This window comes from Rhamphochromis sp. 'chilingali', assembly GCF_963969265.1.
Source record: "Rhamphochromis sp. 'chilingali' genome assembly, chromosome: 22".
Lineage (NCBI taxonomy): Eukaryota > Metazoa > Chordata > Actinopteri > Cichliformes > Cichlidae > Rhamphochromis > Rhamphochromis sp. 'chilingali'.
The window spans coordinates 14913139-14937616 of record NC_137950.1 but is presented as its reverse complement, the minus strand read 5'-3'; the positions used below and the strand labels follow the sequence as shown (position 1 = coordinate 14937616).

The 24478-nt window shown below is 37.2% G+C and overlaps 1 protein-coding gene across 1 annotated transcript; it reads left to right on the top strand.

Moving 5' to 3' along the window:
* Positions 1-3300: 3300 nt before the first annotated feature.
* LOC308390946 (integrin alpha-M-like) lies at positions 3301-22691 on the top strand (the record flags this gene model as incomplete). Its single annotated transcript, XM_080873320.1, has 30 exons — positions 3301-3337; positions 8830-8932; positions 9112-9215; positions 9662-9732; positions 10159-10273; positions 11751-11878; positions 12006-12151; positions 12451-12601; positions 13724-13874; positions 14091-14164; positions 14303-14423; positions 14562-14701; positions 14828-14974; positions 15067-15279; positions 15374-15507; positions 16852-16994; positions 17103-17254; positions 17378-17503; positions 18622-18695; positions 20308-20449; positions 20529-20627; positions 20716-20795; positions 20880-20966; positions 21053-21122; positions 21217-21312; positions 21421-21501; positions 21625-21735; positions 21884-21997; positions 22077-22187; positions 22373-22691. The coding sequence occupies 30 exons, from the start codon at positions 3301-3303 to the stop codon at positions 22400-22402; spliced, it is 3351 nt and encodes a 1116-aa protein (XP_080729446.1). The 3' UTR covers positions 22403-22691.
* Between the last annotated feature and the right edge of the window lie 1787 nt (positions 22692-24478).

Sequence of the window (24478 nt, the reverse complement as noted above, 5' to 3'; positions counted from 1 at the left end):
AGCTAGAAATCACAACCCAGAAGGACAAGAAATCTAGAAAAGCAAAACAGGACCCAATAAACAATAATATAGAATCAAAACACTGGGCCACAGGCCCAGGACCGTGACAATAGAAGTAAAAGACTTTACAGCTTTAAATTCTAAACCATCTGTGTCAGTAACAAAATAAATGCCAAAAATGAGATTGTGCTGCTTTTTGCTTAAATGTAACATTTTAACCTAATATCAAAACATTTCATGCACATGTATTTTTAAAGAAATTGTTTGCTAGAATATCAAACTAGCTGTACTCAAAGAAAGGTGTGGTTCAGCAATTGCAATCTTACATTGAGAAACAATATGCTAAAAATATTTGACCTGCACATTTGACCTGGCCCTCAAAAGTCTTAGCAGCCAGGTTAAAATGATGCATCTTCAATGAATTTGCCAATATTTTCAGTTGATAAACAAACTTATTATTGTTCAAATGCCCTCTAAAGTCTGGAGTGGGTTTTCAGATGGAGATATTATATAGCAGCTGGGTTTAAGGAAAAATGAGCACAGCTTTAAATATCCACACCATCTGTGTCAGTAACAAAATAAATGTCAAAAATGAGATTGTGCTGCTTTTTGCTTAAATGTAACATTTTAACCTAATATCAAAACATTTTATGCACATGTATTAAAAAACATGTTTGCTACAATATCAAACTAGCTGTACTCAAAGAAAGGTGTGGTTCAGCAATTGCAATCTTACATTGAGAAACAATATGCTAAAAATATTTGACCTGGCCATCACAAGTCTTAGCAGCAAGGTTAGACTGATGCATCTTACAAGACTAGAAAAAAGAAGGAAGAAACGTTTAAATGTGGAAGAGGGTAGTGGCCTCTTCAACCTCTGTGCTCTTTCTCAACTTGTATTACAAAACACAGATCAAGTCTTGTATTATATATCTTTATTCTTAAAGCATCAGAGCCTGGAATATCATCCTAAAGAATGAAATTACAATTTTCCAAATTCTTGAGTATTTAGAAAATTTTGAAATTTAGGCAGTATTAAATTAATCACATTTTAAAACATGCATCATATTATCTACTACTAGAGGTGGGAAATAATGAAGTAAAGACAATTTATTTCTGTACTTAAGTAGAATTTACAGGTATTTCTACTTGAGTATTTATTTTTCTCAAATTCAAAATTCAAATTTTATTTGTCACGTACACAGTCATACACAGTACAATATGTAGTGAAATGCTTGGACAACTGCTCGTGACCTAAAGAAAACAAAAAAAAGGAAAAGGCTATGAATAAGATAGGAAATAAATATGAAAAATTAAAAAGGGCAAATTTAACTAGGAAGGAATAAAATATAAATTAAGGTTAAAAATGAAATAACTGTACAACACAAATTAGAATGAAGGGTAAATTTAACTGGGAAAGAATAAGATAAAATATATAAATTAAAGTTGAAAATAAAATAACTGTACAACAAAATACACAATATAGAACTATATAAGAATGTATGAAGAAATATAAATAAATATATACACAATAACAGCAGCTATACAAGTATTAACCAGAACTTTTGACAACTTTTGACTTTTACTCCCGACATTTTTAAACAAATATCTGTGCTTTCTACTCCTTACGTCAAAAGGGGCTCGTTACTTTAGGTTTGATGCATTTGAGGAGAGTTATTATTTCATGTCACTGTGGACCTTGACACATCAAACCAATCTGACCCTAAACAGAAAAAAATGAAAAGTCAGCTGGGCATACATTGTTAGATTTTTTCAGTCGCGTTGGTCAGCTCCTGCTCAAACTGTACGATTGAATTGCAGGGATTAGAAGTTTGTTGGTCATGATGCAGGGTCTCACACTATACAGCCCAATGCTCTGATGCGACCTGAGTGCTCGCACTGCGTCTATAACATGAAGTGATAATATGAAGCTTATAACACAAAATCTGTCTCTCGCTCTCCTTCTCTGTCTTTCACTCACACAGACACACACACCACCATCAACTTTGCTAAATTGCTAATGAAAAACATTGACCAGGCAGCTGCAATTGAGCAGCAATGTCCATCTCTTTTCACGGTTGGTGCGGCCGTGATAATTTTGTGAGGCCATATCGAAAAGGCTCGGATGAGCTTGCTAATGTTCTACAAGTTGTGCCTCCATCACTTGTGTCCAGATCACACGCTGCACTGCCGTGCTACTCCATCTGTTTCACTTCCATTCTGTGTTTGTGCGTGCGCAGTCTGAGAGGTTGCATTGATACCCTCATGAGGGGCAACAGGACTTCAAACAGGCTTGATTTTCTTGCGACCATACGGTTGATGATCGGGAGCTGGTCGTGAGGTGTTAATCGCTTCTCGTTACCCCATGCTACAAGATGCACAACACATGATTAAAGCAAGACTCGGGCCGATAGTGTAGAATATAAAGACAGCATAAACGGTGTTAGTGTAGAGGACGAAAATCAACCAGGACAACTCGTAAAACATCTGCTGACGTCTTGTTGAATTCAGGTCACAGCCTGATCACAGCTGGGACACTGAGAAAATCTACTGACCCTCTCAACTGAAATTATTGTGAAATATAATTCCTTTATTAGAATTAAAGTTTAGACTTAAATAAAATTTATGTTCTATCACATTAATGCAGTAGAAGGTTCGGTTAGCAATATTTCAATAAAAAGAGGTGGTAGAAATGTTCTTCAAGGAGCTACTTTTACTTTTTTACTTTGAGTGCACTTCAGAGCCAGTACTTTTTCCACTTTTGTTTAAGTCTGGACTATTTTTAACACTAGTATCTGTACTTCTATTTAAGCAAGGAACGTTGGTACTTTTGCCACCTTTGTCTACTACATTATATATAGTAGACATTTATATTATATATAAATGTCTACTATATAGTAGAATAGTGCAAAGTATTATATTTTGCACTATTCTACTATATATTATTGTATACTTGTATTCTATTGTGCATATTGTATATCTTATTACTCTGTTCCTCTGTCTCTCTTGCTGCATTGAACATGTGTATGACAAAAGAATTTCCCTCGGGATAAATAAAGTTCTTCTCATCTTATCTATCTTATCTTATCTTATCTTACTACTGACAGTGCTGTCATCATTGTGACTCCTCCTGCCAAAGAATTGCTTTAAATGGTTGCCTTACCTTTGTTATCACACCCTATGATTTCTGCATTTTGGTTTCAACAACTGTTGTGATACTTTCAGCAGAACACTCAACTCATAAAAAACCCCCCAAAAAACCAAACAAATGCTTGAATTATTTTTCATGGGACTAACACAATGGACTGGATAATTCATGCTACACTGTTCTCATCAGGTAAGACAAATTTTGTGCCTTCGGATTTTTCACTCTGTAATAATTAGAGATGGCACGATACCACTTTTTAATGTCCGATACCGATTCCAATATCATAAATTTGGATATCTGCCAATACCGATGTGAATCCAATATAGCGTATTTTGTAATCAATAAAACTGTTTTTTATAAATATCTTGCTGCATTTTGTATAAGTTCACACTCAAGTTTTAAAAAACAAGAGACTGAAGCTATTCTGTTATACCTGTATGCAAAAAATACACTCCACCCAAAACATTTTGAAGTTCAGCAACACTGATCAATCTAATAACTTTAAACCTACACCATCCTCCCTATTCTGGTATTTTAAAGAGTACTTACCCACCTAACTAATAGGGTTGCCAACAAAAATATTAGGGAACCACCCCCCGCTCTTAATTGATGTAAACTTTAATTTAATGCAAGTGTAAAACAAATGCACAGAAATCAATTATTTTTTCTACAATAATTAAATAGATTCAAGATCTTTCTTCAACAGAATTGCAGACTGCAACTTACTAGAGTGTATACAGGGAGTGCAGAATGATTAGGCAAGTTGTATTTCTGAGGAATAATTTTATTATTGAACAACAACCATGTTCTCAATGAACCCAAAAAACTCATTAATATCAAAGCTGAATGTTTTTGGAAGTAGTTTTTAGTTTGTTTTTAGTTTTAGCTATTTTAGGGGGATATCTGTGTGTGCAGGTGACTATTACTGTGCATAATTATTAGGCAACTTAACAAAAAACAAATATATACCCATTTCAATTATTTATTTTTACCAGTGACACCAATATAACATCTCCACATTCACAAATATACATTTCTGACATTCAAAAACAAAACAAAAACAAATCAGCGACCAATATAGCCACCTTTCTTTGCAAGGACACTCAAAAGCCTGCCATCCATGGATCTGTCAGTGTTTTGATCTGTTCACCATCAACATTGCATGCAGCAGCAACCACAGCCTCCCAGACACTGTTCAGAGAGGTGTACTGTTTTCCCTCCTTGTAAATCTCACATTTGATGGACCACAGTTTCTCAATGGGGTTCAGATCAGGTGAACAAGGAGGCCATGTCATTAGTTTTTCTTCTTTTATACCCTTTCTTGCCAGCCACGCTGTGGAGTACTTGGATGCGTGTGATGGAGCATTGTCCTGCATGAAAATCATGTTTTTCTTGAAGGATGCAGACTTCTTCCTGTACCACTGCTTGAAGAAGGTGGCTTCCAGAAACTGGCAGTAGGACTGGGAGTTGAGCTTGACTCCATCCTCAACCCAAAAAGGCCCCACAAGCTCATCTTTGATGATACCAGCCCAAACCAGTACTCCACCTCCACCTTGCTGGCGTCTGAGTCGGACTGGAGCTCTCTGCCCTTTACCAATCCAGCCACGGGCCCATCCATCTGGCCCATCAAGACTCACTCTCATTTCATCAGTCCATAAAACCTTAGAAAAATCAGTCTTGAGATATTTCTTGGCCCAGTCTTGACGTTTCAGCTTGTGTGTCTTGTTCAGTGGTGGTCGTCTTTCAGCCTTTCTTACCTTGGCCATGTCTCTGAGTATTGCACACCTTGTGCTTTTGGGCACTCCAGTGATGTTGCAGCTCTGAAATATGGCCAAACTGGTGGCAAGTGGCATCTTGGCAGCTGCACGCTTGACTTTTCTCAGTTCATGGGCAGTTATTTTGCGCCTTGGTTTTTCCACACGATTCTTGCGACCCTGTTGACTATTTTGAATGAAACGCTTGATTGTTCGATGATCACGCTTCAGAAGCTTTGCAATTTTGAGACTGCTGCATCCCTCTGCAAGATATCTCACTATTTTTGACTTTTCTGAGCCTGTCAAGTCCTTCTTTTGACCCATTTTGCCAAAGGAAAGGAAGTTGCCTAGTAATTATGCACACCTGATATAGGGTGTTGATGTCATTAGACCACACCCCTTCTCATTACAGAGATGCACATCACCTAATATGCTTAACTGGTAGTAGGCTTTTGAGCCTATACAGTTTGGAGTAAGACAACATGCATGAAGAGGATGATGTGGACAAAATACTCATTTGCCTAATAATTCTGCACTCCCTGTATTAGACTTATTAGTTACTATATACAGTAATGGATTTCTATACATTTAATCAGATGACCACTTTTGTTGTAAGATTCAGACAATTATTTATTCAAAGTTTTTAAATGACAAAACACAAACAAAAATATTTCTTTGTGCCCCCCTCTCCCTGTTAATGACCAACCTGGCCCCTGACAAAACTTTGCTAGACCCGCCAGCACAGTTACCAGCCGTCAGCTATGTAGAAAAGGATCCTGGTGTTATTTGTCTCTCAGAAACAGTTCTTAACTTCCCTTTAACTCATTTATATCACCTAAAAGGTGAACCTGTTTCTACATCACCTGTTCAGCACTGATGATTCAGTAAGGACATCTCCTGGTTTCATCTTCATGTTTCCCTCTCACCAGATAACCAAACCGACATAATGACCAGCAGCTTTTACAGCTGTGGCTCCAGCAAACACCAGCTGATACTAGAAAGTATTATTAAATAAACTCTTAAGAACAGCTGATCACACTTAAACGTGCTGCTGTTGTTTAGCCGCTGGTTTCCTCTTTCTGGGGCAAAGTGAGCGATAAACAAACAAGAAAGACGGGACTTTCGGCAGAAAAGCCGATCAGCTGATCATTAATCAGTTTCACGTTTGAAATAATAAAATAATAACAGGAGAGGGCGGGGGAGTGAATGAGAGAAGTAGATGCAACTGCGCAGCAAAGACAGAATAACTCCAGCTTTGTGTCTATTTTTTAATTCTAGCTGATGCATGGGACAAATCGCTTCCTTTTCAGCTCAATATGGAACTCAGATGGCCAGTCCAGCTGTGGCTCAATATATCAGTTGTTAAGCTTAACGTGGAAATACTAGGAAAACATTCAGGGATGAACTTACACACTTGCTTTACTTCTCTGGGATAGTTTTCGCCAAGATGAAATGGACAGGTCTGGCAGACTTCAGCTGCTCTATCACGTGACACATACCGCTCCAATGCGCCGAGCTGGGTTACGCCAAGTAGCGCGTTTTGTGAGGTGATTTTGTGATACTTCGGATCGGATTACATTTTGTATTTCTCTCCGATATCCGATCCAGTAATTTAGGTCAGTATCGGACCGATACCGATATTTAATATCGGAGCGGTCCATCTGTAGTAATAATAAATGTGTGCAAATATGGGACGGCTATGTGCCGTGCAGATGCAGAGAGGTCTATTAACACATAGTGAGTGAGAAAGGTGACTGGAAAGGAAAAACTGAGTGCATCATGGGAATCCCCAGCAGCCTACGTCTATCGCAGCATAACTAAGGGAGGATACAGGGTCACCTGGTCCAGCCCTAATATGCTTTAACAAAGAGGAAACTTTTAAGCCTAATCTTAAAAGTAGAGATAGTGTCTGTCTCCTGAATCCAAACTGGAAGCTGGTTCCACAGAAGAGGGGCCTGAAAACTGAAGGCTCTCCCTCCCATTCTATTTTTAAATACTCTAGGAACAACAAGTAGGCCTGCAGAGCGAGAGCGAAGTGCTCTAATAGGGTGATATGGTACTACAAGGTCATTAAGATAAGATGGGGCCTGATTATTTAAGACCTTGTATGTGAGGAGCAGGATTTTGAATCCAATTTTGGATTTAACAGGAAGCCAATGAAGGGAAGCCAAAACAGGAGAAATATGCTCTCTCTTTCTAGTCCCTGTCAGGACTCTTGCTGCAGCATTTTGGATTAACTGAAGGCTTTTTAGGGACTTCCTGATAATAATGAATTACAGTAGTCCAGCCTAGAAGTAATAAATGCATGAACTAGTTTTGAGAGATGAGTCCACTGTCAGAGGCTATAAGAAGATCATCTGTAACCTTCACTAAAGCTGTTTCTGTGCTGTGATGAGCTCTGAAACCTGACTGAAACTCTTCAAATAAGCCATTCCTCTGCAGATGATCTGTTAGCTGTTTGACAACTACTCTTTCAAGGATGTTTGATATGAAAGGAAGGTTAGAAAGGAAATACATACAACACAGCAACATTCTTAATAAGAAAAACTGTAGTATCCAAAACTAACATGGACTATAAATCATTTAGTGAAATAATATCCAGAAATACTTTAGTGATGGTCATTACTGTATTTACATTTTAGCCTCTGCTAACACAAATTAAATGTGTGATTAGCTCAGTTAGCTTCTAGCTGTAAATAGCATAATTTTGTTGTTGTTGAAATTCACTGATTGAAAAAGTCTTTCATAAATAGTTTTACTGAAACAAACTAAACGCTTGATTATAAACCATTAGAAAATGGTAAAACTGGATTTAAGATACATAGATAATAAATTTATCATATCTGCCTTACTACCTTGTGCAGGGCTACAAAAAACAGGACATTTTACACCACTGTGACGTCATACTTCATCCATCCAACGTATTTATGACCCTGCACTCACCTTTGCTACAGGTGGTTATTTTTTAAATTCTTTATTTTTATTTTTTAATGCTTGTTTTATTTTATTTTATTTTTTAATTGAACACTAGTATATATTCAGATAAAAATACACCTGAAATATATAAATGCACATATGAAAAAAAGCAAACAAGTGGAGAAGTACATTTTTTCTTTAACTGATGTTGAAAATATCAAAACATGTGACAATAAGGAAAAGCAGAACTTGAGGGCGTACCACTGTTACGAAATGTATTTCAAAATAGGTTTCGCGAAACTTTGAAATCATGACACTGTCATTGTTGAATGCTGTGACATGAAGCAGGAAACAAAAAAGTGTTAGCACTATGTGACGTTTTGACTACTCTTAGCATGTCCATAAAAGGAAGGCTTTATTTGTGTGGCAAAAATAAACAACCGGACAGCTGTAGGATCGCAACAATACACGATTTTTACTGGACAGTAATCATAGCATGGATCATAGAATGGGTGTGGCATGTATTGATGAATCTGACAGACAGTTTAAGAGGAAAGAGGAATATGCACACCAGTAAAATTTTCTACACAATTCAATTTTTAGTACTGCAAAATAAGCAAATGTGTACAGTATATTAATAGTTTTTCATACTGTAGCATAGCAACAGCATCTTTTCTTGAAAGTTTTAAGTGTCAGTATTTTGCTTTTGACAGATGGAGTAAGATATAAGAATCAAAGACACAAAACTAATTCCATAGTAAAATCTTAAGTATGTTTTTCAAGTGAATGATTACCTGCCAGTATGTTCAAATCTAGTATCTGACTTTGATGCTCTCTAGTGGTAACTGTGGAAAGCTGTGACTGGATTCAAGAGGTGGAATCAAACTAACACATACACTGTATGGAGTTCCTCATATGTGATTAGAATTAGAGATAATATAACCAGGTTATCATCCTTTACAGTGGCTTTAAATAAAACTACAGATGTTCTTCCTTCTTCTTTATTCTCAGTGTTGAATGCTGCACTTTGTTTCACTATTGATCCCGTGGCATGGAAGGCCCTGAATAACTCTGCTGCTGGTTTTGGGTACCAGGTGGTTCAAAGACAATCAAAGTAAGTCACATCATACATTGTTATGTCGATCTATAACTGCAGGTTTAACAATCATTTCTGTTAAGGCCCACAGTAATAAACAAACAAGGATATAATACTTCTTAACAGGAAACATATGGGGTTTATTTAACCACAGTTTGCACTCTAGACTTCATCATTGTCTGAATTTATTTCCTCAGTTTGCTCGTCAGTGCTCCCCTTGAACAGTATTCACAAAATGGAAGAGGAAAAGTATATAGCTGCACCACATCTTCCCCAAACTGCCAAAATATCCAAATTGATGGTAGGTAACCAAATGTGATGAAACTCTGACAGAAACCATGTTGACATCAAAGAAATTCCCCACAGACGCTAGCACAGAAACTTGTTTAACTCAAATCACAATAAGTAAATATCTTAGTTAGTAACACTGAAACTTGATGAAGTAAAATAAGCAAAGAAGTCAATGTTATTAATAATGTTATTGTTACAATGTTTCTTTTGTAATTATTTAAAACTTTAAAATGAAGCAATAGTGAAACTGAATCCTATTTGCATTGATATTAAAGCTGCCTGTTATACATCCTGGTTCACAGTGGAGAGAAGTTTCGATGTCTAACACTTGTCATATCAAATGGGGAAGTGTTTCAGTCATGGTTCTTTGCAGTCATCGATTTAAGTCTTGTTTTTTTCCTTTCAATTGCCTTTTATTAGTATTTTTTAAAAAAATATTGAATGCTTTCAATACAGCACCAGATTTTGCAGTCAACATGTCTCTTGGTCTAACAATGAAAAGTGATCCCGCGACACAAAACACTGTGGTGAGTTACTGAACTGCAGACACTATGAGAACTTTGTTAAAAACACTGAGGAGCAACATCCTCTATCCTTATATGTCTTGTTATTTTTGCATGAAGGTCATCCCATGAAAAACCAGTGTGCCTCCCACCTGTCCTTCACAGAATCAGGGTTTACAATAACTTCAGCATATTCAATGAAGTAGAAGTCAATGCAAAATTGTTATTTAAAAACATGTATGCGCTAAAAGTTTTTACACACCCCAGATACTTTGGTGGCCTCTAACATGGATTTTTTTAATAGCATTAAGGGACACATTTGAATGGCTTTAAATAGACTGAAGTTATTTTTTAAAATCTACATTTTTTTTTTTCAGTTTTGGTTGATTTTATAAGGATTGAACCGATGTTTATGGGACTTTATGGGAACTTGACTTTGTCTCCTCTCAGGTGTGTGGTCCAACAATTCCAAGGGACTGCAAAAGTATCACCATGTACAACGGTGTGTGTTTTCACATGGACCGATCTAATACATTTGGACCACCTGTACCTTCTTCTCCAGACGGTAACAATAAATGGAGTTTGTGAAAATGTGTCCTTAATAATTATAGTCCCGGTGCCTCCTTAATAAAAATCTCTTGCATTTTTACTTGAACATAGTCTTACAATCATTTATATTTGTGCTTGTATAATCTCAAATCAACTGAAACTGTCTCAAGACTTCTCTTATATATTCCAGCAATTAAGGGTTAATCAGAAACAGTAAATAGAAAATTATGTTTGTGTGAGATGTGATTACTCATAGATGAATATAAGTATAAGTTGTATGATTTGTTGATTATTTTTTTGTTTGTTTACAGTTTTCCCCTCTAAGCCTTATTTCAGATTGTCTGTTTGGATTCATTGTATTATAGTTTTATCCAAAGAGCTTTTCTAGACTAATTTGACCTGAATCCATCAACACTGAAACAAATTATGGTAAAATTTGAGCTAGCCAAGATTAAATCTACAGCATAAAATGTATTTAATTCTAATGATCAGAATTTTTTTGAGATGGTCTCTTCAATTATTCAGAATGAAATAACCATATCTGCATGTAAAATGAAAGTGTTATTTGAAAAACAAATACAAAAACACCCCCTTTGATTTCAAATTCATTACAAAAACGAAACTAAGCCTGGTTTTTTGGGTTATGCAATGCATGACAAAATGCAAGAAGACTAGTACAGACACACAAGACCTTTGGGGGAAAAAATTAAAAGGAGACCGAGAAGTTTACTTCCCTCTAAAGCTACTTACGACTTCTTTAAAGCTCTGTATGCAAATAAGTAATGTATTATGGTTTTCCTGGAGAAAATAATTTGTGTTGCTGTGTGTTACATCACGATGTATTCCTGTTACATAAGAACAACGTAAACATGAGGCTACTGTCGCTCACCGTAACACAATTTCCAACCGTAACAAGAACATACAGTACAGAGGGTCTTTCTTTTAGTGTTGTAAGTTTGAACACAATGCTCTATACACTCAGCTTTAACATCATTCTGGGTTGATTCAAAGCGTTGTGTTAGCATGCTGTCTGTACAGATGTTTGCAAACATCTGATGTTGTGTTAGCAGTTTAATGCAGCTGTTTATGTCCTGGATGGGGTTTGCATGTTACCATCATGCTCGTGTCCCTTCATGGTCAAAAAAATAAAATAAAATAAAATAAAATAAAAGTATTGTCCAAATCTCCACCATTTTCCTCTTCCCTGCACAAACCATTGTTTCTATGACTGTAATACAGGAAGAAAATTAAAGTAATTAGAACTGAATGCAAAAATCAAGGCTACAAATAACTAAATTAGCTTAATAACAAAATTAGGCTTCTGTAAGCAGTTTTAAGACTTCTTTAAACTAATTTAATCTCTTAATCTTAATTTCTTCTTTTCTTTCTTCTTTTAAAGGACTAATTGTCTAAATATGTGGGTATTCATAGTAGATTTGCTAAAATGTTAAAATTCACCTAAAATAATCAATTTCAATTCATTTATTTGATAGTGTGCCCGACACAAGTAGACATTGCTTTTCTGTTGGATGGTTCAGGCAGCGTATCTGTCCCTGATTTTCAAACAATGATGAAGTTTGTGGAAGATCTAATCCAGGCATTTCTGTCAGTTGATGCACAGGTAAGACACTGTACTACCTTTCAGTTATATCGTATTACAGACACAAATAGTTTCACCTGCTTTTCATTTATCTCCATAAAAAAAAGGCTATTTTATATTTTTTTATATTGTTTCTCCCTTTCTTCAGTTTTCTGTTTCCCAGTTTTCCTCGTTACCTCGGGTTCATTTTTATTTCAAGAAATTTTCCTCATCTGGATCACTAAAGACTGAAATCGATGGAATCACACAGCTGGAGGGATCAACTTACACAGCTAAGGCCATCAGACATGTTGTGTAAGGGTTGCAATGATATTACTGAAGCATTAAAGTTAAATGATCTTGACAGACTTCCTGATAATTTTCTTTTTGAGACTGACCACACTAAAAACTGTATTGACTGATGCAAGAGTTTTAAAAGAAGAACTTGCATTAACTAGATTTGCAAAATACTAAAATGTCCATGAGCGATAATACGAAACAAATGGATGCATGCAAAATAATAATCATTCATGCAATTTACTCTATGATCAAAATGTGCACTGTAAAAACATGTTTTATGTTGAAATTAGATTTGTTTATTTTTAATTTGACAGAAACAATGTTTTCACACCACAAAGAGGTTCCAGACCAGATGTGAAGAAAGTCTTGATAGTAATTACTGATGGACAATCTAATGACCGGTATGACCTGGAAAATGCAACACAGCTAGCAGGGAATCAAAACATTGTTCGATTTGTGATTGGGGTAAGTACCTCCATTATTTAAACCTGCATAATGTTGAAATTTATACTAATAATGTGTTTTGGTTATTTATTAGACTACAGTCACATGATCCTACAGTATATGGAGCAAAGTAATGAGCCACCTTCACAGAAACCATGGAAACCCGGGCCATATCATCACACTGTTTTCACACTATTGTTAATGTTAATTTCTCCTCTATTGGAGAAATTAACATTAATAATAGTTAATGTTAACAATAGCCAGGATTAAACTCAAAATCCTGCTCCTCACAAACAAGGTCTTAAATAATCAGGCTCCATCTTATCTTAATGACCTTATAGTACCATATCACCCCATTGGAGAACTTTGCTCTTGCACTGCAGGCTTACTTGTTGTTCCTATATTATTTAAAAGTAGAATAGGAGGGAGAGCCTTCAGTTTTCAGGCCCCTCTTCTGTGGAATCAGCTTCCAGTTTGGATTCGAGAGACAGACACTATCCCTACTTTCAAGATTAGGCTTAAAACTTTCCTTTTTGCTAAAGCATATAGTTAGGGCTGAATCAGGTGACCCCGAATCCTCCCTTAGTTATGCTGCAATAGATGTAGGCTGCTAGGGATTCCCATGATGCATTGATTATTTCTTTTTCAGTCACCTTTCTCACTCACTATGTGTTAATAGACCTCTCTGCATCTGCATGGCAGATAGCCGTCCCTCTTTGAACCTGGTTCTGCTAGAGGTTTCTTCCTGTTAAAAGGGAGTTTTTCCTTCCCAAAGTGCTTGCTCATCGGGGGCCATATGTGTGTTGGTTTTTTCTCTGTATGTATTATTGTAGGGTCTTCCTTACAATATAAAGCGCCTTGAGGCGATGGCTGTTATGATTTGGCGCTGTATAAATAAAATTAAACTGAATTGAACTGGACGAGGAGCTGCATTTACACTCCCAGCATTTACAGCTGATCATTGAATATGCAGGAGTGGTATCTAATTACAGTACCATGCTCAAATTTCAATAAATAAAAAAGCTAAATTAATAATGGAAACATAGACTGTATTAATCTTTGTATTAAACTGCATTAAAGTTTTAATAAAATCAGATAAATAATTTTGCATTAAATGTAAACACATGTTTTAAACAACCCTAGGTGGGGAATGCATTTATTCTGACTGAAGCAAAAAAAGAACTACGCACCATTGCATCGTCTCCCTCAGGCAATCACGTGTTTCAAGTGCAGAACTTCAACGCACTTGAAATAATCCGGCAGAGTTTGCAGGACAAAATCTTTTCCATTGAAGGTAAGTTATATATTTAACATTTAGCAAGCTTTGATAAAATTTCTGTAAATGTTACATTGCATTATTGTATCATTGCTTGAGGCTAAAGGTCGAAGCATTAGTGAAATGAAAAATAACTATTGAGGCACCTTTATAATAAACAGATATCATTACACTAAATTACTAGTGTAATGCGCTGTGTTGTGTCTATCAATAAACCTTTTTATATTTTTACAGGATCTCAAACCGGTGGAGTCTCACTGAAAATGGAAATGTCTCAAGAGGGATTCAGTGCAGTTATTGCGCCCGAGGTAATTAAAACTACCTGAAACTCACCAGACAGTCTAGTCATAGAAAGAGAGATTCAAACACTTTTTATAAAAACAAGAGTCCAGATTTTAAAGGTAAAATAAATTGTATATAAAATGTATTTCCTGTCTGCACTGTAGGGAATTCAGATGTCTATTGTTGGTGCAAACCAGTGGAAGGGAGGCTACGTGCAATACACAACAGGAGGCCAGAAGGTGAAAACATATGAGGATGTGTCTTTTGAGCCTGACAGCTATCTTGGTAAGAATATTACAGCTTTAACAATCTAACTCATACACATGTAATCATGTATATACACAGCTCTGCTGTAATTCTTTCACACAAATACATATATCAGATTTTATATCTATCTTCTCTTTTTGCCTACCTAAATTCTAGGTTACTCCATGGCAACTGCTAAAACCCAAAGTGGTTCCCTGACAATTGTTGGTGCTCCAAGATATAAACACAGAGGAGCTGTGGTCGCTGTTAACAGAGAAAGCTTTGAAAACCAAAAGATTGAGCCGTTGGCATCACAGGTATGTATTTACAGCAAGACCAAACTGAATGGGATTATTAACTGGTAGTAAATACTTTCTTAAATACAAATTGTTGTCATTTGGCTTTATGCGACTATTTTCATCAATAATGTGTTTCTTACACAGTATCAGACTGGTGAATATTTCGGGGCAGAGGTGTGTACCATGGACATAAATAATGATGATATCACTGATCTAATCTTCATATCAGCCCCAATGTACACGGAGCCTGATAGAGAGGGAAGAGTTTATGTTTGCAGACTAACTGGTTTGGTAAATCAAAGTTTTATCCACTTCAATTAAATGAATTAGTTTATTTGTCAACTTCCCTAATGATCATATAATATTCACTCTCCTGCTTTTAGTTTGTAGAGTGTAATTTTGATGATCCATTAGTACTAAGAGGACATTTAGCTGTCAAAGGAAGGTTCGGCTCTTCTCTTGCTGTGCTGCCTGATCTAAACTCAGATGGATTCAGGGATTTGGCAGTTGGAGCACCATTGGAGAATAATGGTGAAGGCAGCATCTACATATTCCACAGTGAAGGAGGAGGAAGAATCAGTCCTACTTACTCACAGGTACACAACATCGAGGAATTCAAAAAGATGACCAAACTTATTTATCAATATACAATCTGCAGCTTAATTAATTAAAATGTTTTCATGTACACAGAGAATAACTGGCTCTGAGGTCCAGTCAGGACTGAAGTTCTTTGGCCTGTCAATCAGTCAGTCGTCTTTTGACCAGAGTGGTGATGAACTGCCTGACTTAGCGGTGGGTTCAAAGGGTAGAGTTGTTTTACTGAGGTAAGTCACAGTCCAGATAGTCCAGTCAAGCATTATAGTTATCTGTGGTAATTCCACCATTGTTGTTAATTTGCAATCTTAACAAATGCACTACCTGTCAAATCTTATGTAAATTTGAAAGGTCACCATAATAAGAACTGCATATAGGTTACATATCAATAAATTCATCATAAATGATTGAGTCATTCATTATAAGGGATTTATGATTTTTCAAGAAATACAGATTGAGGGTAAAACTGTTGTCTAGAAGCATTAGAAACAAACAAAAGATAAATTGGAAGCTAGGACTAAGAAACTTGGAATTAACGACTAGGAGTGAACATGGAACAAAAGAAAAGAAAAGAGCAGACACAGCAGACGGAGATGACATGACAAAGATCGAAGGGAGACTGAGGACTTAAATACATGCGATTATGAGAGGATGCGCAACAGATGGAAGAACAGCTGAAACTACTTACACACTACCAGCACATGAGATGTATACAGGACAAGAGACTGTCAAAATAAAAGAGGAAGTAACAACACTGAGAAACAAACTAAGATGCATGAACTTGACATTAGGATTGGGAGTAACCTGACAAGAGGACACAACAGACCAGGGTAACAGGAGGGAACATAAAACACAGGGACAAGAGATAAACAAACATGGTAAGAGGTACCTAAAGGCTAGACGACAAAACAAAGACCACAAAATACAAATATTACACAAAGCAGAAACAAAACTAAAAGAGCCAAAACCAGGAACGTAAACTGAACTGTAGAATGCTAAATAAGATAGAATCAAAATGTCCAAATACATAAACACAGGATCATGGCAAAAAGTTTATGGAGTCAAAGGGATTAGACATTTTTTTCAAATTATTTTACCACATGATGAAAAATGCTCTGCTGATTTAAAAAAAGCAGTAAATGTGTGAAACGGTAACTTTGTTCATACAGAAATGGAAATGCATGCAATATAAAAAATGTTTTCATACAATACCATGTGTTTCAGCACTGCTGACATTATCAAATAGGTATCATTTAATCCACCCATTAATACTGTGAAGTTACACCACTGGCACACAAGAGTGATGGTGATGGGAAATAGGTCTATGTTGATGTACATCTACATACATATTCCATTAAAAAGCATTCCTGATTTATAATTCATTATTCCATAAATCATCATCTATCATTTAAAAGGTTTCAGGACTATTAGGTGTTAAATGTCTCAAAATGTTTGAGCTGTAGTTGTTCATATGAAATGTTAGGGCAAAGGAAAGATTAGATTGAAGTCTTGTTACTAATTCAGGTCAGAACAAAAAGTCAAATCTTGTTCACATGTGTTTTCCTACTTTCTAGATCAAGACCCATAGTAATGGTTGAAGCTGAGGTGTCATTCAGCCCAATCCAAATCCCTACTCAGAATGTAGACTGCTCAAAACCACTGCAGAACACAGCTGAAATTTGCTTTACCATGAGCAGAGTGTCTACAGTCAACACAGGTTCATCATTCTTGGTTTTTCTGAACTACAAAGCCACTGCCCAGCAATTTAATGTTTTCTAAATGTATGTAAATTGCAGCATTGAAATCAAACACTGATTTATTCCAGCTCAAGCAAGGATTAATTACACTTTAACACTGGATGCCACTCGCAAACCTCCAAGCAACCGGGCATATGTTGGTGGGAAACGAGAGCAGTCAGGATCACTTACTGTGGACTTAATAAGAAAAAAATGCTCAACTGTGAAGTTCCTTGTTGAGGTAAAACCAAATAACAACATCAGAGAAAGTTCACCTTGGTGTAACAATATATTTTGATTTCCATTTTGTTTTTAAGAGTCATCCAACACTGAATCTAAACTCAGCACTCATCTCTTCTTGCAGGCCTGTCCAGAAGATGCTCTCAATTCACTTTCCAATGAGCTCAAATTCAAGTTTGATGGTTTGCCCTCAAACACAAATCTCAGACCAAGCCTTGCCCAGCAGGCTCAAACAGCAACCATTCATCCTGTAAGTAACCTTTATAGGTACTTTATTAATCAGATATCTGAGGGCAGTCTTGCGCTGAGGCCATACATTCTGGAGAGATTTCTAGTTGAAATTAGTACTAGAATATTATTAGGAACTTTATTCCCAGTACCAACAGCAGGCACAGCTACATATTTGGGGTCATTACTCTAAAAACGTTGTGTATTAGAAATTAATCGTTAGTAATCCAATATGCTACAAAATTACTAAAGGAGTTTATTACACTGATCATTACATTATTTTCTTGTTACTCCATGAAATGACCCAAAATGCATTGTCTCATAATTATAAGTTAATAATATAAATCTTAGGCTACAGTCTGACATGCCAATGCAATCCCTATCCCAATGAGAAAACACATATGATCTTTCCTTTAGTGTTTACATATAAACACAAGAGATTTTGAAATGGTTGTAACAGTGATTCTCCTTCAGAAACATTAATGAATAGAAATGGAGGCTTCAAGCTCGACTGCTAATCACTGCCTTTCTTACCTGACTGGGCTCTGGCAGCTGGGCTGGGGTCTGCATATGCTCAGCTTTAACGTTCCTCTGTTGGCTAATTTTTTTGCTAGCATGCTGTCTGCAAAGATGCTTCCAATTATCCAATTAGTGTTAGCTGTGCAAACAGCTGCTGTTTCTGTCCTGGATGCAGTTTGCGTTTTACCATTGCAGTCTTCTCCTCTTGTGCAATAAAAAATAAAAGTAATGTCCATATTTCTACTGTAGATCACTCAACTATTTCCCTCCTCCTGCACACAACCTGGAATGGGCTAATTTTAGCCCAAGTGCACACAAGAAAACACTATTTTATTAGATATTTTTTCCATTTTTATCCAACCAACCAGCAGATAACTAAAGGAAACTTTGCAACACTAGTAACAATATAATTGTAACTGAAGTGTAATTACTGAATTCAGTACCGTAACACATTACATTACTGCATTGCTGAAAAATAGAAGGCTACTTTTTACTTTATCTTACACCCGGCATTGGGTAGAACACACAAATTGTTTGCTGGATTCATCTGTAAAACGTTTACATTTATTCTGTGAATAATGTGTAATATAAATGTTTTTGACATCACACTCTCTTCCACAGTTAGGGTTTGAGATCAACTGTGGAACTGACAACAAATGTGTTGATAACCTGAAAGTGGATTTCAACTTCACCAGGTGAGGCAGAATTACAAAACTTTGTTTAGCTTTGCTTGTGTTTTTAGTCACTTGTTAGGTTTCATAACATGTACACTTAAACTTATCATGAAGTTTGAAGCACATAGATATTTTGGGACAGTTTGATATTTAGTCTCCATCATTTTATCCTAATAAAAGAGACAAACAATGACAACACACACACACACACACACTGGTGGTAGTATGTGATTGAGAGATCACCACCACATATTAAGATTAAAGAAACAAACCCAACAATGGCAGAGAATATTTATTTCAAAATTATACCAATCCCCAAGAAGGCATTGAGGTTCTCTAAACCTTAGACAGGGTCATGAATACTGGACCCAGAAGCAGACTCAGCACAAATTTAGCACTGAACTATATAAATTTTATTTCTTTTGTGAGAAAACAATAGTAAACTCTGAAAGTGAAAGTTAAACTCAGGCCTGAGGAAACAGGAGCAAAAATGGAGGTGAGTGTGGAGAAAATGCATTATTGAGACCGTGGGAAAACTGAAACAGAAGAGGAAACAATTACTTAACTGTGGGGAAGCAGAGGAGAGAGAGCAAAGCAGGATAATGGTGCTGCGTGTTTACTGTCCGAGCCGAGCTTGAAGGGTAAACGTTTGTGAGAGAATCTAGAGGGATGAAGTTACAAAGACTGTTATCCAGTGTGCAGGGCAGGCAGGTAGGACCACTGAGAATGGCTGAACGGAGCAGCAGACCATGCTGCCTGAAGTAGTCCTCTTATGACTGCCTGTTGATGAAATTCAGGTGCGACGCTGGTGGCCCTGCCAGAGGGCGTAACCGAAGAGCCATCCAGAAACATCCAGCACAATGCTCCCACAAACCATGACAGACAGAAACATAGCTCAAATCATTGAGATGTTGGTTTATTGACAGTAATTAAAGAAACATGAAATCAGTGAAAGGCAACGAGCAAGGCTGGGTATACTTGTATGACCGTGGTTTTGTTTTCCCAGCTAGATTAGAGGGTTGCTTTCCTACACCATTGGGTTTGAAAACATGTCTTGATTGTCAGTGTACCCAGCTTCCATGAAGTCCCTGTATGAGGTAGTTGAAGATGCCTCTCCTGGGGACTAACCAACTAATGCTGAAGGGTATGCTCCAACTATGCTGGATGCTGTACTGGTCTGTTGTAGCAAAAAAACCTATTTCCCACCCATCACCAGGAAACAGTTGAGGTGGGTCAGCATCTGACTAGGACACCTAGAGACATCCATTCTGATTACTAGATTACTCAAGATCTCTTATTGGCCTGGGAATGCTTTGATTTCCACTGGATGAGCTAAAGGAGCTGGCTGAGAGAAAGAACCCAGGGCATTTCTAGACAGAGGCCTCCATGATCCAAACCTGGATAAGTGTCCGAAAATCAATGGATGGTAACAGCTTTTTTCATAATGCATCATCAGTTATTTTTTGTGTTTTATGATCACCAGGAAATGACAGCAAATTAAAATGATATAGCGAGCTTCCACACAGCCACTATTAATATGTTAGAATTCAACACAAAGCTATACTATATTTAGCCTCCTACAAGTTCAGCATCACAGTGCAGTCTTGTTTTCTTCTTCCTTTATTCTTGTTAGATCCTCAGAGGTTAAAGTGGGCATCGATGAGCTTTTGAATGTCACAGTCACAGTGGAGAACAGAGGAGAAAACTCCTACAACAGTCGTGTTATTCTCACGTACCCAGCTGGACTCTCCTACAGGAAGTTCACCATTCAGCAGGTAATGTGTCAGGATCAAGTTCATCATTGATTTGCTGCTCACCCAGTGCATCTGGCAGTCATTTTATTTTCTAATAAAGGGAAGAATTGAGTGCAACTCTTTGGACAGTGAAGATGGTTTATCCCGAGGAAGGACAGACTGTACTATTGACAAGCCAATTTTCAAGAGCAAAACTAAGGTTTGTTATTGTGGTATGATTTTGTCTGTTAACTTCTACACAGTTTAACAAAATGAGCAATCACTCTCTCTTCTTCAATTCAATCAAGGCTTTCTTCATTGTCTCATATGGTATCGAAACAAACACTCAACTAGAGAGGAAGATCTTTATCACTGCTAATGCCACCAGGTACTGTTCATTTAGCACAGGTGCTTCTCATTTAAGCAATAACCCCACAGACACAGTACAAATCATTTCACTTCTGTCTTTCAGTGGAAATCAGGAGAACGCTACAACGAGTGAAATCTACAAAAATAAATGGATTGATGTGAAATACAGCATTTTCATGACATTTGAAAAGTATGTGTTGTTCTGTTCGTTATAAGATGAATTACACATTTTGTTTTACACAGTATGTATTTAATGTTTAAAATATATCTGTTTAGCTCCTTCAGTTACAGCAATTTCACTTTTGGGATGAATAATTTGCAGATACCAGTCCAACAATTAATCAAGGTAAAATGTAATAAAATATAATAAATATGACTGTGTGAATTAGACTTAACCATAATAGTGTTTGACTGCTTTTTCTTTACTCCCCATGTTTTAGGTTACAAATGATATCAGAGCGTTTAATTTCACTGTGGTGATCAAGGTTCCAGTGAAGCTTGGTGAAAAAGAGATTTGGGTATTGAGCAGCCTACAGGTAATATATGTGTGAGAAGATCTAAAAATGGGTCAGATTTAGCTGTGTGATGGGTGAATGAGGTAAAATAGGACCAATCACCCTGACATTATTTTAAATGTATTTCAGATTGTAGACTGTCAGACAGAAAATGATGAAGACCCAAGTGTCAAAGATTTTGTTCCACAGATACAAAAGGATAAAGTGGTGGTAAGTATCCGTCTGTACTTTTGCTACCTACCTGTTAAAACTGAACCATGGTACTGATTCAAAACACAACATTGTACTGAATACAAGATTTGTTTCATTCAGTCTTCTTTAAATCACCCACAGGACTGCTCTGTAGCCATGTGCAGAGTGTTCAAGTGCAACACCTTCATGGGAAGACTGCAGAGTAGGACATACGAAATCTCTGCCAATCTCAGTTCAGGATGGATAGAGCAGGTAATTAAAGAATAGTTTTTTAAAATTGTTTCATTAATACTTTTCCTGAGTATGTATGAGTACTTTGGTTAAATCTTCAGATATAACCATTTTACAGTTAAATCAAATAATACCTAATTTAGGCTTAACTCATTTCATTTTTTCTAAGATTGGACTTCAATCTGCCAAATTCCTCTTGACCAGTACAGCCACTGTGGATTATGACCAAAGCCAGTACATCTACTTTTCAACAGTGTCTAACAACAATCCTCCTGTTCGCAAGGTGATTTAGCATTACTTTCTCTTGTTTGAGTTACACAAGAGCTTGAATATCATCCACATTCTGTTACCTTATCTCTCAGATTATAGTCGAGGTAGAAGTGTATCCTCAGACAAATTTCACCAAAGAGATTATAGGAGGATCCCTGGGAGGGTTGGCTTTTCTGGCTTTACTCACTGCTGGCCTGTATAAGGTGAAAGACTCTTCTTACACTTTTTCAACTCATCACACAGCTGTGAAAGGGTTTTAGAGAGTATGTCTAATTTTTTAAACAAAGTTCAAGAGTTTATATTTACTCATGTAGTTATTTGCTTTAATTTTGAATGTAAGTCTAATGAATAATCTCTGTACTTTCATTTTTTCCCCTTGCACTCCTAGGCTGGTTTTTTCAAGAGGAAATATCCATAGATGATGAATGAAAATGCAGAGACCGATCTGGAACCGGGAACTGATGGAAATGAATCCCAAACAGAATAACAAAGCTCATATTTGTTGTTGTACATTTACTGTAAAGTTAAAACAAACATTAAACAAGTAAGGAAATTTGTGTTTGGTTGATTATCCCTTTGTTGTAACAGTTCTTCTTGGTAAAAAATCTTATAGTGGGGGAAAGCATTTTTATAGCTGGAACGGTCTGCTGGTGTCTGCTCCAAGCAGGCCACATTTGAGTGATCTGGATAGAGCTTTGGTGCTTTAGTGCAACCTCAAAGTTTTCCACATAACTAAACTACAGCAATATTTTGAGTGAGCCCCAGTACCATCTTCAAATTGAAGGCCAAGTTCCATACACTCTAAAAAGTAATTCAGAGGCTTAGTAAATATCACTATACAGTGGGGCAAAAAAGTATTTAGTCAGCCACCGATTGTGCAAGTTCCCCCACTTAAAATGATGACAGAGGTCAGTAATTTGCACCAGAGGTACACTTCAACTGTGAGAGACAGAATGTGAAAAAAAAAATCCATGAATCCACATGGTAGGATTTGTAAAGAATTTATTCGTAAATTAGGGTGGAAAATAAGTATTTGGTCACCTCAAACAAGGAAAACCTCTGGCTCTCACAGACCTGTAACGTCTTCTGTAAGAAGCTTTTCTGTCCCCCACTCGTTACCTGTATGAATGGCACCTGTTTGAACTCATCATCTGTATAAAAGACACCTGTCCACAGCCTCAAACAGTCAGACTCCAAACTCCGCCATGGCCAAGACCAAAGAGCTTTCGAAGGACACCAGGAAAAGTATTGTAGACCTGCACCAGACTGGGAAGAGTGAATCTACAATAGGCAAGCAGCTTGGTGTGAAAAAATCAACTGTGGGAGCGATCATCAGAAAATGGAAGACATACAAGACCACTGATAATCTCCCTCGATCTGGGGCTCCACGCAAGATCTCATCCCGTGGGGTCAAAATGATCATGAGAACGGTGAGCAAAGATCCCAGAACCACACGGGGGGACCTGGTGAATGACCTGCAGAGAGCTGGGACCAAAGTAACAAAGGTCACTATCAGTAACACACTACAACGGCAGGGAATCAAATCCCGCAGTGCCAGACGTGTTCCGCTGCTGAAGCCAGTGCATGTCCAGGCCCGTCTGAAGTTTGCCAGAGAGCACATGGATGATACAGCAGAGGATTGGGAGAATGTCATGTGGTCAGATGAAACCAAAGTAGAACTTTTTGGTATAAACTCAACTCGTCGTGTTTGGAGGAAGAAGAATACTGAGTTGCATCCCAAGAACACCATACCTACTGTGAAGCATGGGGGTGGAAACATCATGCTATGGGGCTGTTTTTCTGCCAAGGGGACAGGACGACTGATCCGTGTTAAGGACAGAATGAATGGGGCCATGTATCGTGAGATTTTGAGCCAAAACCTCCTTCCATCAGTGAGAACTTTGAAGATGAAACGAGGCTGGGTCTTCCAACATGACAATGATCCAAAACACACCGCCCGGGCAACAAAGGAGTGGCTCCGTAAGAAGCATTTGAAAGTCCTGGAGTGGCCTAGCCAGTCTCCAGACCTCAACCCCATAGAAAATCTGTGGCGGGAGTTGAAAGTCCGTGTTGCTTGGCGACAGCCCCAAAACATCACTGCTCTCGAGAAGATCTGCATGGAGGAATGGGCCAAAATACCAGCTACTGTGTGTGCAAACCTGGTAAAGACCTATAGTAAACGTTTGACCTCTGTTATTGCCAACAAAGGTTATGTTACAAAGTATTGAGTTGTATTTTTGTTATTGACCAAATACTTATTTTCCACCCTGATTTACGAATAAATTCTTTACAAATCCTACCATGTGGATTCATGGATTTTTTTTTCACATTCTGTCTCTCACAGTTGAAGTGTACCTCTGGTGCAAATTACTGACCTCTGTCATCATTTTAGGTGGGGGAACTTGCACAATCGGTGGCTGACTAAATACTTTTTTGCCCCACTGTAAATATAAGTTAGATGAGCCTGATAAAATCTATGAATATCAAAAAAATA